This window comes from Oncorhynchus keta, chromosome 22 (genome assembly GCF_023373465.1).
Source record: "Oncorhynchus keta strain PuntledgeMale-10-30-2019 chromosome 22, Oket_V2, whole genome shotgun sequence".
NCBI classification, from domain to species: Eukaryota; Metazoa; Chordata; class Actinopteri; order Salmoniformes; family Salmonidae; genus Oncorhynchus; species Oncorhynchus keta.
The window spans coordinates 13,708,638-13,725,556 of NC_068442.1; the positions used below are offsets into that span (position 1 = coordinate 13,708,638).

The 16,919-nt window shown below is 41.6% G+C and overlaps 1 protein-coding gene across 2 annotated transcripts in view; it reads right to left on the bottom strand.

Annotated features, from left to right (window-relative positions):
• Positions 1 to 1,599: 1,599 nt before the first annotated feature.
• mapk12a (mitogen-activated protein kinase 12a) overlaps positions 1,600 to 16,919 on the bottom strand; it is a 28,112-nt gene continuing 12,792 nt past the window's right edge. For both annotated transcript variants that reach the window (XM_035798283.2, XM_035798282.2), the window contains exons 2-12: positions 7,859 to 7,988; positions 7,434 to 7,492; positions 7,101 to 7,212; positions 6,947 to 6,976; positions 6,820 to 6,867; positions 4,116 to 4,230; positions 3,696 to 3,767; positions 3,350 to 3,429; positions 3,183 to 3,261; positions 2,817 to 2,990; positions 1,600 to 2,347 (exon numbers count right to left, since the gene is read on the bottom strand). In XM_035798283.2, coding sequence (XP_035654176.1) covers positions 2,280 to 2,347; positions 2,817 to 2,990; positions 3,183 to 3,261; positions 3,350 to 3,429; positions 3,696 to 3,767; positions 4,116 to 4,230; positions 6,820 to 6,867; positions 6,947 to 6,976; positions 7,101 to 7,212; positions 7,434 to 7,492; positions 7,859 to 7,988 — 967 coding nt within the window. In that variant the 3' untranslated portion in view covers positions 1,600 to 2,279. The remainder of the gene's footprint in view (positions 2,348 to 2,816; positions 2,991 to 3,182; positions 3,262 to 3,349; positions 3,430 to 3,695; positions 3,768 to 4,115; positions 4,231 to 6,819; positions 6,868 to 6,946; positions 6,977 to 7,100; positions 7,213 to 7,433; positions 7,493 to 7,858; positions 7,989 to 16,919) is intronic.

A 16,919-nucleotide genomic window follows, 5' to 3' on the forward strand; every position in this document is an offset into this window, starting at 1 on the left:
TAGGGCAGCCATCCAAACTAATAACACTAATCAGTTCTGGATATTTATTTTACAGATGAGAGAACACGCTATTTTAAGAGCAGTGTCATCAACTTTAAAAGCACTGATGACATTTTTGGATACTTGGGACCCAATTTAAACAGAGAGGAGGGGTGGTCGGTGGTGGGGTGGGGTGGTCGGTGGTGGGGTGGTTGGTGGTGGGGCAGTTGGAGTGGGTCCAGGGTGTCTGGGATGATTGTGTTGATGTGTGTCATGACTAGCCTTTCAAAGAACTTGATAATTACAGATGTGAGTGCTACAGGGCGATAGTCCTGTAGCACCTTGGAGTTCTTGGGAACAATAATAGTCACCTTGAAAGATGTTGGGATTACAGACTGGGACAAGGAGAGATGAAAATGTGGGTGAAGACACTTGCCAGCTGGTCTGCGAATGCTCTTAGAACGCGTCCTGGTATTCCGTCTGGCCTGGCAGCTTTGCGAGTATTAACCTTTTAAAACGTTTTACTCACATCGGCCACGGAGAGCGAGATCACACAGTCATCCGGAACAATGGAAGCTTTCACGCAAGACTCAGTGTCGTATTACTCAAAGCAAGCATAAAAGGCATTTAGTTCATTTTGGAGTTCTGCATCACTGGGCATCTCACGGGTTTCCCTTTGTAATCCATCTGCAAGCCCTGCCACATATGACGAGCGTTGGAGCCGGTGTAATAGGATTCCACCTTCCTCCTGTATTGTCCTTTTGCATGTTTGATGTCTCGGCGGAGGTCATAGCGGGCTTCTTGCATGTGTCCATGTCCCGTTCCTTGTAAGAAGTAGCTCCAGCCTTTAGCCCTTCCGTAACCACGGGAAGTGCGTCAGCCATTCCAATGCATAAATGGTAAACATATTAGTCATTGTACAATTCACACAATTACACTGCACTAATAAAATCCCATGATTTTATTAGTGCCAATGAGAGTTCTTTTTAGGACATTAAACAAGCAACAAGATCACATGTAGAGTCTGCGATCTAGCTAATGATTAGCCCATTGTGGTAAACGATGCAGAGGAGCAACCCCATGCTTCAGCCATGTAGTCACGATGCTGCATCAGACAGGTGATAAGGCTTATTGCTAAAATAGCACACCTGCCTGATTAATATGGACTATGTACCTAAAGATATTGCTTTTCATCAATTTGTTATTGAGCTCATTTCTGGGTAATAATACATCTTAAACGGTTTAATATAGGCTATATGTCATCATTGCGAGGGGGGGATGGTTTTATATTTTTTCTCTCCAAACAAACAGAGTAAATATCAGATTTTATGGTTGGCTATAATATAAGATACTTGCCCAGACTGCAAATGAAACATGAAATCACCCACAATTGAATATAACTTGCTTTCCTGTGATCATGGCCCGGTGTGCTACTGGCAAATGTACCTGAATGTCAAGCCCTGGCCTGGTACCCAGGCTAACTGCCTTCCCTTTTTGGAGACATTTATTTTCATTGTTAGAGCGGCCACTTGAGTATCTGGTCAATAATAATGGATCATTTGTGGGTACACGCAATATTGCAATTGGGGGTGCGCTGCATCATTCATGAAGGACGACATGTTTACTGTTGCCTTGTTTTATTACAGGCAGAGCATTCACTGCATGTTCCCATCATAAAACATATATAATATTTTTTACATACATCTAAAAAATAAAAAATGCTATATTGATTACATATAAGTAAGTAGCCTAATGGCATGATATTTGCATAGTGGCATATCTGGGATTTTTTTTTTTGAACAACTGGGTTTAATAAAAAATACAACCAGTGTAAGGAAAAATTACAGTAAATGGCAAATAAACAAATGTATTTTTTTGCGCAACATTTTACAAGCTACCAATGATTTTTATGTGTGTGCATTCCTTGGCAGAAAACTGCTTCTGTGCTTACACTTTAGTAAATGGTTTTCAGATGTTGTTTGGCTGTATGCTATTGTTCTTCCATTAAGGCAATAAGAGGGAATTACAAGGTTTAGGAAAGATCAGTAGTGGTTACAGACAAATGTTTAGACTACACAGCTACACACACACACAAGGAAACATCCTAGAATTTCAGTTGAATATGGGCTTTATACAGGAGGCAACTACACATTGGTGTCAAAATGGCTGAAAAACTACACACAAGAGGAGGACCCCCCCCCACACACACACACAATGGACTGAGAATGATGATTGAACAGAGGATGACACACATGTAAAAATTGTGTGTGTGGGGGGGGTCCCTTGTGTGACGCTTCATCTTACAGTGCGGTTTCCCTGGACTCCACCACTATGGGCTGGAAAGACAGGATCTCTGTGAACGTGTGACCTGTAAACAAACAGAAGGAGAAAGAGAAGACAGATACATAACATAACAGTGTTTACATAGAGAAGGTTATCATTGAAATTCATGGAAGAGAATGAAATTGTGAAAATATGCATATTGAGGTAGCTCATTGTAAAATCCATCAGCAACACATCAAGTCCCTATTCCAGAGAGGCATGACTCTGTCATACCACCCCAAAACTTGTCTGGATATCTTTCAAAAATGCCTTAAATAGTAGTTTTATGTTATAATGTTAACCAATGAAAACAAACAGGTCCCTATTGACACCTCCTCACCTCTGTCCTGGGATCATATTCATTAGGACACACAGTAGCAAAACGTTTTGCAACAGAAAACGAGCGCTTCGAATGGACAAGTCCGGGTAACCCTCCCTGTTTCAGTACATAATCTTCCATTTGGAGCCTAATGAATACACCCTGGGTTCTGTCCCAGCCTTCCCCTCCTCCTTACGTTTCCACTGCTCCAGAGGCAGGTCAGAGTTGTCTACAGAGTGGTCGTATGGCTGGGCCTCGGTCTCCTCTTCTGGCTCCCTGAACTCTGAGAAGTATGGCAGGGCGAGGGCTTCCGTTGCCGTCACCCTGCTCTCTGGGTCCAGCAGCAGCATGCGCTCTATAACTGTCACCGCTGGAGATGACGGGAAGGGAGATATAGAATCAAGTCAAATTTCATTTAAAGTGCATCATCAGAGTCTCAATACACCTAAGAGGAGGGAATGGACACATCTAAACAGAGGGATACAGACAGGAGACATAGGAACAGTAGTCATGACGATGAGATACTGCAGATCCACTATACATGACATGGTGATGGTCTTACCCTGTGGGTTGACTGTGGAAAAGAGTGCCTGAAGGTCTTTCTTTTGCACTTTGGGAAGGCTTTTGACATAGTTTTTAGCCTGAGAAAGAGAACATCAACCTATTTAATCAAGGCCTGTGTGCATGTAGACCTATAGTATGTGTTTGGCATGTAAGTACATGACTCACATCCTGAGACTGCAGTTTGGTGATGAACTCCTGAGTGGGTGTCCCTGTGACCTTCATGATCTCAGTCAGCTGATCCAGGTCTGTGCTCCACAGGTCAAGGTTCAAAGGTCAAACTACATACTGAACACATCCTCATCGGGAAATACATTGCGTCTAGTGTGAAAGTGAAACAAACCCACCTGGCCATTATAAGGTTATAATCTAGTTCTAGTCAGTCAAACCGAAAAGTAAGAATGGAAGCAAGTATGATTCCAACATAAACAACATTAACCACAGTAATAGAGTTTCATATGTGTATTGTGCAACCGTGGATAGGAGGGTTCATGGGCAGGTCAGATCAGGATACGGTCATTGCCTTTGAACAGTGGTTTCCCTGACAGCATCTCTGCCATGATGCAGCCCACAGACCAGATGTCCACTGAGAAGAGAGGAAAGGGAGAGAATACTGTTAACTGATAGAAAGGACCTCCATTAACATGGTTGTTGTTTAAATCTGGTAGAACCATGTTGAAGGGCATTCATCACTAGGCAGAAAATACAGGCTTGAGCACTACCTTGTGGACAATCTACCAGTCTCCATAGGTTTTAACGCATTCAGTTGACTCTGTCATCTATGTAGACCACTCAGATGAATTTTCAGCCTTGTTAAAAAGCTGATCCAAGATCTGTTGTCTGTATTCCAGTATTAGCCTAAACTATCAGCGACTTAACAACACATCTGATCCTGGACCAGTTAAGAGGAGTGTTAGGGTGTTGTGCTGCTGACCAGTCTGGGTGTAGTGCATCCAGCTGAGGATAACCTCAGGGGCTCTGTACCAGCGGGTCACCACGTAGCCTGTCATCTCACTGTCCGCCTGCCGCGCCAACCCAAAGTCCAGGATCTGACACAGACACAACACACTCTTATTATTACTGGACATTACATTAGCATTTTAGTCATTCTGCTGATGCTCTCTGCATTCAACCAATGTAGGTAAAACAACCACATACAGTTGAAGTCAGAAGTATGCATACACTTTGGTTGGAGTCATTAAAACTCGTTTTTCAACCACTCCACAAATGTCTTGTTAACAAACTAGAGTTTTGGCAAGTCGGTTAGGACATCTACTTTGTGCATGACAAGTAATTTTTCCAACAATTGTTTACAGACAGATTATTTCACTTATAATTCACTGTATCACAATTCCAGTGGGTCAGAAGTTTACATTCACTAAGTTGACTGTGCCTTTAAACAGCTTGGAAAATTCCAGAAAATTATGTCATGGCTTTAGAAGCTTCTGATAGGCTAATTGACACCGTTTGAGTCAATTGGAGGTGTACCTGTGGATGTATTTCAAGTCCTACCTTCAAACTCAGTGCCTCTTTGCTTGACACATGGGAAAATCAAAAGAAATCAGACAAGACCTCAGAAAAACAAAATGGAAACCTCCACAAGTGTGGTTCATCCTTGGGAGCAATTTCCAAACAACTGAAGGTACCACATTCATCTGTACAAACAATAGTACACAAGTATAAACACCATGGGACCACGCAGCCGTCATACCGCTCAGGAAGGAGACGTATTCTGTTTCCTAGAGATGAACGTACTTTGGTGCGAAAAGTGCAAATCAATCCCAGAACAACAGCAAAGGACCTTGTGAAGATGCTGGAGGAAACAGGCACAAAAGTATCTATATCCACAGTAAAACGAGTCCTATATCGACATAACCTGAAAGGCCGCTCAGCAAGGAAGAAGCCACTTCTCCAAAACTGCCATAAAAAAGCCAGACTACGGTTTGCAACTGCACATGGGGACAAAGATCATACTTTTTGGAGAAATGTCCTCTGGTCTGATGATACAAAAAAATAGAACTGTTTGGCCATAATGACCATCGTTATGTTTGGAGGAAAAAGGGGAGGCTTGCAAGCCGAAGAACACCATCCCAACCGTGAAGCATGGGGGTGGCAGCATCATGTTGTGGGGGTGCTTTGCTGCAGGAGGGACTGGTGCACTTCACAAAATAGATGGCATCATGAGGATGGAAAATTATGTGGTTATATTGAAGCAACATCTCAAGACATCAGTCAGGAAGTTAAAGCTTGGTCCCAAATGGGTCTTCCAAATGGACAAAGTCAAGGAGTTGGAGTGGCCATCACAAAGTCCTGACCTCAATCCTATGGAACACTGAAAAAGCATGTGTGAGCAAGGAGGCCTACAAACTGGACTCAGTTACACCAGCTCTGTCAGGAGGAATGGACCCAAGTTAAACAATTTAAAGCCAATACTACCAAATACTAATTGAGTGTATGTAAACTTCTGACCCACTGGGAATGTGATGAAAGAAATGAAAGCTGAAATAAATCACTTTCTCTACTATTATTTAGATATTTCACATTCTTAAAATAAAGTGGTGATCCTAACTGACCTAAAACAAGGAATTTTATACTAGAATTAAATGTAAGGAATTGTGAAAAACTGAGTTTAAATGTATTTGGCTTAGGTGTATGTAAACTTCAGACTTCAAATGTATCACAATCACAAGTAAAACATCCTTCAAAATAGCAGTTCATGACTGCACCATACCGTTGTATCTACATCATAACAGCTATAACACTACAAAATACTATGGAAGTCATTATTGCTGCAAAACTGTGCTCAGGCATCAAACCATTACAACAAAGTCAACGGAGAGAAATGTTGCCTGTTGGTCTGTGCAAAGGCTATTAAAGATGCCCTCTTTCAGCCAGTAGTTTTGAAAGTGGTGCTCACGAGCCAAAAGTTGTCCCTGTTTTTTTGTGTGCAATTCGTATGATATGTTCCGAATCCAATTCGTATGATATGTTCCGAATCCAATTCGTATGATATGTTCCGAATCCAATTCGTATGATATGTTACGAATCCAATTCGTATGATATGTTACGAATCCAATTCATATGATATGTTATGAATCCAATTCGTATGATATGTTCCGAATCCAATTTATATGATATGTTCCGAATCCAATTCATATGATATGTTCCGAATCCAATTCATATATGTTCCGAATCCAATTTATATGATATGTTCGAATATGATATGATTGTTACGAATCCAATTCGTATGATATGTTATGAATCCAATTCGTATGATATGTTACGAATCCAATTTATATGATATGTTTTCAATTCGTATGATATGTTCCGAATCCAATTCATATGATATGTTCCGAATCCAATTCATATGATATGTTCCGAATCCAATTCATATGATATGTTCCGAATCCAATTCATATGATATGTTCCGAATCCAATTTATATGATATGTTCCGAATCCAATTCATATGATATGTTCCGAATCCAATTCATATGATATGTTCCGAATCCAATTTATATGATATGTTCCGAATCCAATTCATATGATATGTTCCGAATCCAATTCATATGATATGTTATGAATCCAATTCATATGATATGTTATAGGATATCAGAGCACTGGGTGTGTGACTGGGTACCTTGAGCTCACATTCCTGATTAACGGCCAGATTCCCTGGTTTGAGGTCCTGCAGATACAAACATTCAGTGGGTCATTTTGAGGAGCCACACACACAAACACACACAGGAAAAAGGAGATGCACTTACCCTATGAATTATGCCAGCAGAATGGATATACTGTAATAAAATAATACAACAGGCATTTCCATCAATAACATACAATATCAGGGAGTACACATATTTATATACATGCATGTACTGTATAGAAGTATTTATGAGATTGTGTGTGACTGAGACACACCTTGAGTCCTTTCAGCATCTGATAGACCAGGAACTGTACTTTGTCCTCTGAGAGCTGCTGTAACTTCATCAACTTCCCCAGATCGGTTCCCATGAAAGGCATCACCAGATAGCTGAGCGAGAGCAAGAGAGAGCGCGAGAGAGACAGAGAGAGTCAGAGAGAGACTAAATGTCTATATATCTTCGCAATGACCAACCAACATGGAGAAGAAAGATGGAACTTTGACTTTGCTAAACATCCAGTGGTATGGAATGTGGATATTGTGTCTCCAACTTCCATTTTTGTTTACTTGAAGTTCGTGACCAAATATGAAAAAAACACAAGTGTACTCACAAATCATGGAATCTGTCTAAGGAGAGGTCAGCAGTGAATACATCCACAAGGCCAATCACCTAACCCCAGAGAGAGAACGAGGAAAAATAAACAACTTATATTAGGTTTTGATCAGGTTGTTACATAGTAAGAAACAAACACCCTATAGGCCTAGCTTACAGTATATTGCTAATAAGCCTAGTGTTTTTAGGGCAGGTTTGCATAACTCTGGTCTTCGGGAGCCTCTCTGGTTTTCATCTTGCCATTTAATCAGAGACTGTTTGTGGAGTGGATTACCCAAGGCAATCACTTCGGCTACTTGCTTGCAATTTCTAAGTGTCACTCAGGGTGCAAAAAAACCTTGAGGACTGCAACCCTTAAGGACTAAAGTAGTGCAATTAAATGGGATAAGGGTTGATTTCGGACTTTTGGCTTGCAAGTCTTACATTTTCATGTTTCATGTGTTTGAGCAGCCTCAGCTCCCGATAGGCCCTCTTAGCAAAGAGCTCAGACTGGAAGGGCCTGTGGAGCTTCTTGATGGCCACCTTGGTGCCTGTCCTGAAGTCCACCGCAGAGCTGGAGACGGACATGGAGATGAGGGTGAGATGGAAGGAGAGAGGACGAGTGGTACAAGGTTCTCTGGTTATCAAATAGTTATTTAAAACATACATTTTAGCTTGGAGTCCTATACAAACGCAGTATCCGGTTATTTCTGTTTCAACTCCATTGGTCCCAGGCCTCCCACAGTGAAAAAGCTGGAATTCTCTACTTTCTGTTTTATCATTTTCTTTTGCGGACAACCAGGGATACAAGTAGAAAACAAAACTATTTGACATAAACATTTATATTCATGGTTTTTATTGAAAAATGTCAATAAACAAAAAAGGTCTTGTATGCTAGGAGTCGGGAAGCAAGTAATATATATAATATAATAATATATGCCATTTAGCAGACGCTTTTATCCAAAGCGACTTACAGTCATGTGTGCATACATTCTACGTATGGGTGGTCCCGGGAATCGAACCCACTACCCTGGCGTTACAAGCGCCATGCTCTACCAACTGTGCTACAGAAGGACAGGGAGTGAATTTAATAATAACTGAAACACGAGTAGCGTACCAACATAAAACACAGGAACAGAATCAATAACGCCTGGGGAAAGAACCAAAGGGAATGACAGGTATAGGGGAGGAAATCAGGAAGGTAATGGAGTCCAGGTGAGTCTCATGAAGCGCAGGTGCTCGTAACGATGGTGGCAGGTGTGCTTAATGATGAGTAAACTGGTGACAACGAGCGCCAGAGAGGAGGAGCAGGAGTAGACGTGACAGGTCTGCCAAGCAAAAGCCTGAAATTGTTTGCTTAGTGGGAAATAAATATCCAACTGGTCAGTGATAATTGTGTGGAGTTTGGAGTTTGTGACAGAAACTGTGAGCTTATTACAGTATTATAGACACTATGTCCTGTGATTTCCTATGATCTTCTATGTAGAATAACTTCTTTACCTTCTAACGACTCGTGTGGCTTGTGAGCGTCATAGAGAAAAACAGTGCATGTCCGTAAGAGTTTCAGCTGTTCATAGATGGGTCATAATAGTTTGTAGCTCAAACCATTCAGACTTTGCAGATGTTTTTGTAAGAAGAACCATTTTCGGGATCCGCCCTTGACTCACAAACACTGCTTAGCTCAGCCCTAACCTCGATTTGGATGAAGATTTCTACCTCAACGAGTCGGCAGCACAGGACATACTGTTAGCCCTGGTCCAGGCCCTAATCCCAGACAACCTGAAGAGAAAGATACAGAGATATAGAGGCCGAAGTGCGGGTTCCCTGATGAAACTATGGAGGGAAGTAAATAATCCACCTCTACCCTCTGTTCTATTGGTCAATGTACATGAGCTCTGTTCGAGACTGTCCTGTCAACGGGATCTGAAGAACTGTAATATCCTATGTTTCTCTGAAACTTGGCTGAACAAGGACATCGATAATATTCTAGCTGGTTTTTCTATGCATCGGCAGGACAGAACTGCAGCGTCAGGTAAGCTCAAGGGGAGTGGTGTGTGTCTCTTTGTTAGCATCAGCTGGTGTGCAAGCTCTAATATTAAGGAAGTATTGAGGTTCTGCTCGCCTGAGTTAGAATACCTCATGATAAACTGTAGACCCTTCTATTTACGAAGAATTTTCATCCATTATATTTTATTTACCATCACAAACTGATGCTGGCACTAAGACCGCACTCAAGGAACTGTATAGGGCCATAAGCAAACAAGAAAATGCTCATTCAGAGGCAAAGGTCGTAGTGGCCAGTGATTTTAATGCAGGGAAACTGAAAACCGTTTTACCTCATTTCTACCAGCATGTCACCTTTGCAGCTAGAGGTGAAAACAACTCTACATCACCTTTCGTCTACACAAAGAGACACATACAAAGCTCTCCCTCGTCCTCCTCTGACCATAACTCGATCCTCCTGATTCCTGCCTACAAGCAAACACTCAAACAAGAAGTCAAAGCTGAATACGGAAAGATGAAGCGGATGCTAAGATACCGGATTGTTTCGCTAGCACAGACTGGAATATGTTCCGGGACTCATCCGATGGCGTTGAGGAGTTTACCACATCAGTCACCAGCTTCATTAATAAGTGCATTGACAACATCGTCCACACAGTGACTATACGTACATATGCCAACCAGAAGCCATTGATTACAGGCAATCCTGCTAGGCCTTCCGACGAACATTCAAACAGGCAAAGCTTCATAACAGGACAAATATCAAATTCTACTAAACTGATTGATGCTCATCGAATGTGGCAGGGCTTGCAAACTATCACGGGTCACAAAGGGAACCCCAGCCATGAGCAGCCCAGTGACACAAGCCTAAGAGACTAGCTAAATGCCTTCTATGCTCGTGTCGAGCCAAGCAACACTGAATTATGTGTGAGAGAACCAGCTGTTCTGGATGACTGTGTGATCACACTCTCTGTAACCGATGTGAGTATGACCTTTAAACAGGTTACCATTCACAAGACCGCAGGGCCAGACAGATTACCAGGACGCATACTCAGAGCATGCGCCGACAAGCTGGCAAGTGTCTTACATGTTTCAAACAGACCACCATAGACCCTGTATCCAAGAATGCCATAGTAACTTGTTTAAATGTCTATCGCACTGTAGCACTCGCATCTGTAGCCATGAAATGTTTTGAAAGGCTGGTCATGGCTCACATCAACACCATCATCCCATAAAGCCTGGACCCACTCCAATTCGCATACCGCCCCAACAGATCCAGAGATGAAGCAATCGCTATTGCACTCCACCCTGCCCTTTCCCACTTGGACAAAAGGAACACCTACGTGAGAATGCTGTTCAATGACTACAGCTCAGTTTTCATAAACATCACTAAGCTAAGGACCCTGGGACTGAACATCTCCCTCTGCAACTTGATCCTGGACTTCCTGATGGGATGCCCACAGGTGGTGAGGGTAGGCAACAACACATCCACTTGGCTGACCCTTAACACAGGGGCCCCTCACGGGTGTGTACTTAGTCCGCTCCTGTACTTTCTGTCCACCCACGAAAGCATGGCCGCAGATCACACACAGGTGGTAGGCCCGATTCCCGACAACGATGAGACAGCCTATAGGAAGGTCAAAGACCTGGCAGTACGGTGCCAGGACAACAACATCTCCCTCAACATCAGCAGGACAAAGGAGCTGATTGTGGACTACAGGAAATGGAAAGCCGAGCACTCCCCCATTTACATCAACAGGACTGTAGTGGAGCGGGTTGCGGGCTTCAAGTTCCTCAGTGTCCACATCACTCGGGATCTATCATGGTCCAAACACACCAACACAGTTGTAAAGAGGGGACAACAATGCCTCTTCCCCCTCAGGAGGTTGAAAAAATTTGGCAGGCTCACAGATCCTCAAAAATTATACAGCTGTACCATTGAGAGCATCTTGACTGGCTGCATCACTGCTTGGTATGGCAACTGCTTGGCAACCGACCACGAGGCGCTACAGAGAGTAGTGTGGACAGCCCAGTACATCACTGGGGCCAAGCTCTCTGTCATCCAGGACCTCTATAGCAGTCAGACTGTTCTCTCAGCTACCACACGGCAAGCGGTAACATGAACAGCTTCTAACTCCAAGCCATAAGGCTGATAAATAGCTAACCAAATAGCTACCAGGACTATCTGCATTGACCCTTTTTGCACTAACGTTGACTCATTACAGTGAATACCCTGCTGCTACTATTTACCATCTTTCACTTTAATCATAGTTATCAAATCATTGTATTGGTCACATACACATATTTAGCAGATGTTATTGCAGGTGTGGTGAAAGGCTTGTGTTCCTAACTCCAACAGTGCAGTAGTATCTAACAATTCACATGTATGTACATGTATGCATATGTGCATACCTACTTCAATTACCTCGTAACCCTGCTCATCGACTTGGTACTAATACTCATTGTATAAAGGAAAGTTATTGTTACTCAGTATGTATCTATTATCTATTATTACTTTTTATAATTATTATGTGTTTTACTTTTCCATTATTTCTCTATATTCTTTCTCTCTGCTTTGTTGGGAAGGGCACGTAAGTAAGCATTTCCCTGTTAGTCCACATCTGTTGTTAACGCATGTGATGAATAAAATGTGATTTGATTTTTAAATAGACTAACACAATATAACAACCCATTAGTCTGTAGTCCTTAGGTCTTTTCTCATTTTGAAATTGACAAAAATGACAAAAGATGTAAGGAATAATACCGCCATCTGGCGGTAGCAGGGCTACAATACACTATTTCTCACTCAAACCTAGAAAGCAATGCCAAATTCGACTTTGCACTCCTAAACAACGCGATTTTTTAAAACGTTTGTCCACTGTTCATAATAGATTCTGGTTTGGGGAACAGAAAACTGAATTAAGATCAAATGTTTCATCGATGAGAAAATGTGCAGAATGTTGGCCAAAATCCATCTTGTTCCATTCCACTCACTACCATATTTGGTAGTGAGTGGAAACGCCAAGCGGATGCTTCATATTTATACATCCTTTATACATCCAGTGAAATATGTCTCATTGTTCTATCTCATTGTTCTATGCTTCTTTGTAATAGAACATGTTACTGTATATATGAAAGACAAAGCCATCGATCATGTGACATCATTCATTCCTATGTGAATACTCTTTTGAAGCCAAATTAATGCGCAGTTTGAGCTACTCAAAGAAGTGACGTTGCAAGGCTAACTCCAGTTGAAGGACAACCTGGGTACTGCCAGGCTGCTATTATCAACTAAATTATCCTTATAACTACTTATGTGTGCGATTTTTTATATTTTTTATAATTGGCTCAATGACTTACATCTGGTGTATTAGAAGTAATTATTAGTACTATGATTGTCTTCGGGGAAAACAATTGCTTACATGAAGATTGCCAATTTTCAATTCACTATAATGAGGAATTCTGTTTTCTGCAAACAATATCAGCCTTGAACTTCCGTGGCTTCAATTATGTGGTGGGCCGACGCAGAAAACAGTGAAGTTGATCGATCTACGTCGAGGGAGGAGCATGTTTTTAAAATATTTTTTATATATGACAACATTTGTTGGCACCTTAAATTCTTACACATTTTCTTAGAAAAATAGTATATTTGGGAACTTGAAACCAATCAGAACACTTGAAACCAATCAGAACTTCCGTACATACCCCTCGTGATGAAGGCAGCCAATGGCCTGCTTCTAAGATGTAAACAGCCTCACATGAAATCGTGATCTGCTGTCAACTCCCAAAGACTGAAAAAATATAAATATCTGTTTTCGAGTACACTTTAAATATGTAGCATGCAATGGGTATGGTCTTGATCATATGAAGAGGTAACGCCGTTGACCGTTTAGCTAATTTATTGAAAGCTAGCCTATGTTACAATTGACTAGCCTCGCCAGCTGTAAACACACAGTTCTAAACATCTTTGCTGTTAACGTCAATGTGCCTGTTCAGGAAGCTAGTTTTTCATTAGTTATCTGTCAGTGAATTCAAGTTTGAATAATGTTTTGGCATGATTGTCTAATTTCAAGTAACTAGCTGAAGGCTTAAAGAAACATTAAATCATTTCATTTGCATAGAAACCCAAATAAAAGCATGCAGATAAATATGTATACGTTACTGTATGCTAGAATGGAGGTTTAAAAACGACATATACATATTAGCCTATACATGTGGAATAGCCTACACATATAGCATACCTTGCAATATAATCTTCTCTAAAAAAACAGGTGTACAATGTGCTCTGCAATAAGATCAGTTTGATTTCAGTTTGAACCGGTTTGATTTCTAAACCAGGTGAGTTTTCAAATAGCAGCTGCCCAACACCATGGTGTGCATGCATAACATCGAATGCATTGGAGTATAAAGTATGGAGAATGAGAGAGGCTGTAGGATTATAGAAAAAGCAGTAGGGAAATGAATGTTTGTGTTTCAAATACTAAATGTTCAGTAAATGTGAGTACATTTAGGTGATTTAATTGATTGTAACTACTAACATTCGAAAGGTTGACAGTGCCAAAATCTTGCCAATCCATTCATTATTCTATAATTATGACTTAGTGCGAGATGTTTTCCATAACGTACGTTTCATGAAGAACAAACAGGGTTGGTTACGTTTCCACTAGACACTGCAGAAATATGTATTTCATGTTTATGTATTCTAATTGGTTGGTTCAAATCAGATGTCAATAAAGTGTCATGCCATTGGTCATGCTTGCAGATAGGGGGAAATCGCATGTTCTGACATACTGTATTCTATTTTCATATTTACTATGTACATGTCCTGATGTGCATATGTATCTACAGTGTTTGGAAAGTATTCAGACCCCTTGACTTTTTCCACATTTTGTTACAACCTTATTCTAAAATTGATTAAAAATATTTATTCCCTTATCTATCTACACACAATACCCCATAATGACAAAGCAAAAACAGACCCTTTACTCGGTACTTTGTTTAAGCACCTTTGGCAGTGACTACAGTGATTACAGCCTCAAGTCTTCTTGGGTATGAAGCTACAAGCTTGGCACATCTGTATTTGGGGAGTTTCTCTTATTTCTCTCTGCAGATCATCTCAAGCTCTGTCAGGTTGAATGGGGAGCGTTGCTGTACAGCTATTTTCAGGTCTCTCCAGAGATGTTTGATCAGGTTGAAGTCCGGGCCTTGGCTGGGCCACTCAAGGACATTCAGAGACTTGTCCCGAAGCCACTCCTGTGTTGTCTTGGCTTTGTGCTTTGAAGGTGAACCTTCACCCCCAGTCTGAGATCCTGAGCGCTTTGGAGCAGGTTGTCATCAAGGATCTTTCTGTACTTTGCTCAGATCCTGACTAGTCTCCCAATCCCTGCCGCTGAAAAACATCCCCACAGCATGATGCTACCACCACCAGCTTCACTGTAGGAATGGTGCCAGGTTTCCTCCAGAAGTGACACATGGCATTCAGGCCAAAGACTTCAATCTTGGTTTAATCAGACCAGAGAATCTTGTTTCACATGGTGTCAGTCATTTGGTGGTTTTTGTCAAACTTCAAGCAGGCTGTCATGTGCATTTTACTGAGGAGTGGCTTCAGTCTGGCTACTCTACCATAAAGACCTCATTGGTGGAGTGCTTCAGAGATTGTTGTCCTTCTGGAACGTTCTCCCATCTCCACAGAGGAACTCTAGAATTCTGTCAAGAGTGACCATCGGGTTCTTGGTCACCTCCCTGACCAAGTCTCTTCTCCCCTGATTGCTCAGTTTGGCTGGGCAGCCAGCACTTGGAAGAGTCTTGGTGGTTCCAAAGGAATGATTGAGGCCACTGTGTTCTTGGGGACCTTCAATGCTGCAGACATATTTTGGTACCCTTTCCCAGATCTGTGCCTCGACACAATCCTGTCTCTGAGCTCTACGGACAATTCTTTCAATCTCATGGCTTGGTTTTTGCTCTGACCTGCCGTGTCAACTGTGGGACCTTTATATAAACAGGTGTGTGTCTTTCCAAATCATGTCCAATCAATAGGTGAACTCCAATCAAGTTGTAGAAACATCTCAAGGATGATCAATGGAAACAGAATGGACCTGAGCTCAATTTCGAGTCTCATCGCAAAGGGTCTGAATACTTATGTAAATATGGTATTTCTAAAAACCTGTTTTCGCTTTGTTTTTATTGGCTATTGTGTATAGATTGCTGAAGGTATATATATATTTTAACCCATTTTAGAATAAGGCTGTAACGTAACAAAATGTGGAAAAAGTCAAGGGATCTGAATACTTTCTGAATGCACTGTACACACATATATTTTTTATTTTACCTTTATTTAACCAGGTAGGCCAGTTGAGAACAAGTTCTCATTTACAACTGGGACCTGGCCAAGATAAAGAAAAGCAGTGCGACAAAAAACAACAACACAGAGTTACACATGGGATAAAGAAACGTACAGTCAAAAACACAATAGAAAAATCTACGTACAGTGTATGCAAATGTAGTAAGGTTAGGGAGGAAAGGCATTAACTAGGCCATAGTGGCAAAATAATTACAATTGAGCATTAACACTGGAGTGATGGATGTGCAAGTAGAGATACTTGGGTGCAAAAGAGCTAAAAATAAATAAATAACAATATGGGGATGAGGTAGTTGGGTGTGCTATTTACAGATGAGCTGTGTACAGGTACAGTGATCGGTAAGCTGCTCTGACAGCTGATACTTAAAGTTAGTGAGAGAGATATAAGTCTCCAGCTTCAGTGATTTTTGCAATTCGTTCCAGTCATTGGCAGCAGAGAACAGGAAGTAAAGGCAGCCAAAGAGGTGTTGGCTTTCGGGATGCCCAGTGGAATATACCTGCGTGTGCTACGGATGGGTGTTGCTATGGAGACCAGTGAGCTGAGATAAGGCGGGGATTTACCTAGCAAAGTCTTATAGATGACCTGGAGCCAGTGGGTTTGGCAACGAATATGTAGCGAGGGCCAGCCAACGAGAGAACACAGGTCGCAGTGGTGGGTAAGTATATGGGGCTTTAGAGACAAAACGGACGGCAGTGTGATATACTGCATCCAATTTGCTGAGTAGAGTGTTGGAGGATATTTTGTAAATGACATCGCTGAAGTCAAGGATCGGTAGGATAGTCTGTTTTATGAGGGTGTGTTTGACAGCATGAGTGAAGGATGCTTTGTTGCGAAATAGGATACGATTCTAGATTTAATTTTGGATTGAAGATGCTTAATTGTGAGAATGGAAGGAGAGTTTATAGTCTAACCAGACACCTAGGTATTTGTAGTTGTCCACATATTCTAAGTCAGAACCGTCCAGAGTAGTGATGCTTGGCGGGCGGGCAGGTGCTGGCAGCAATCTGTTGAAGAGCATGCATTTAGTTTTACTAGCATTTAAGAGCAGTTGGAGGTCACGGAAGGAGTGTTTTATGGCATTGAAGCTTGTTTGGAGGATTGTTAACACAGTGTCCAAGGAAGGGCCAGATGTATACAGAATGGTG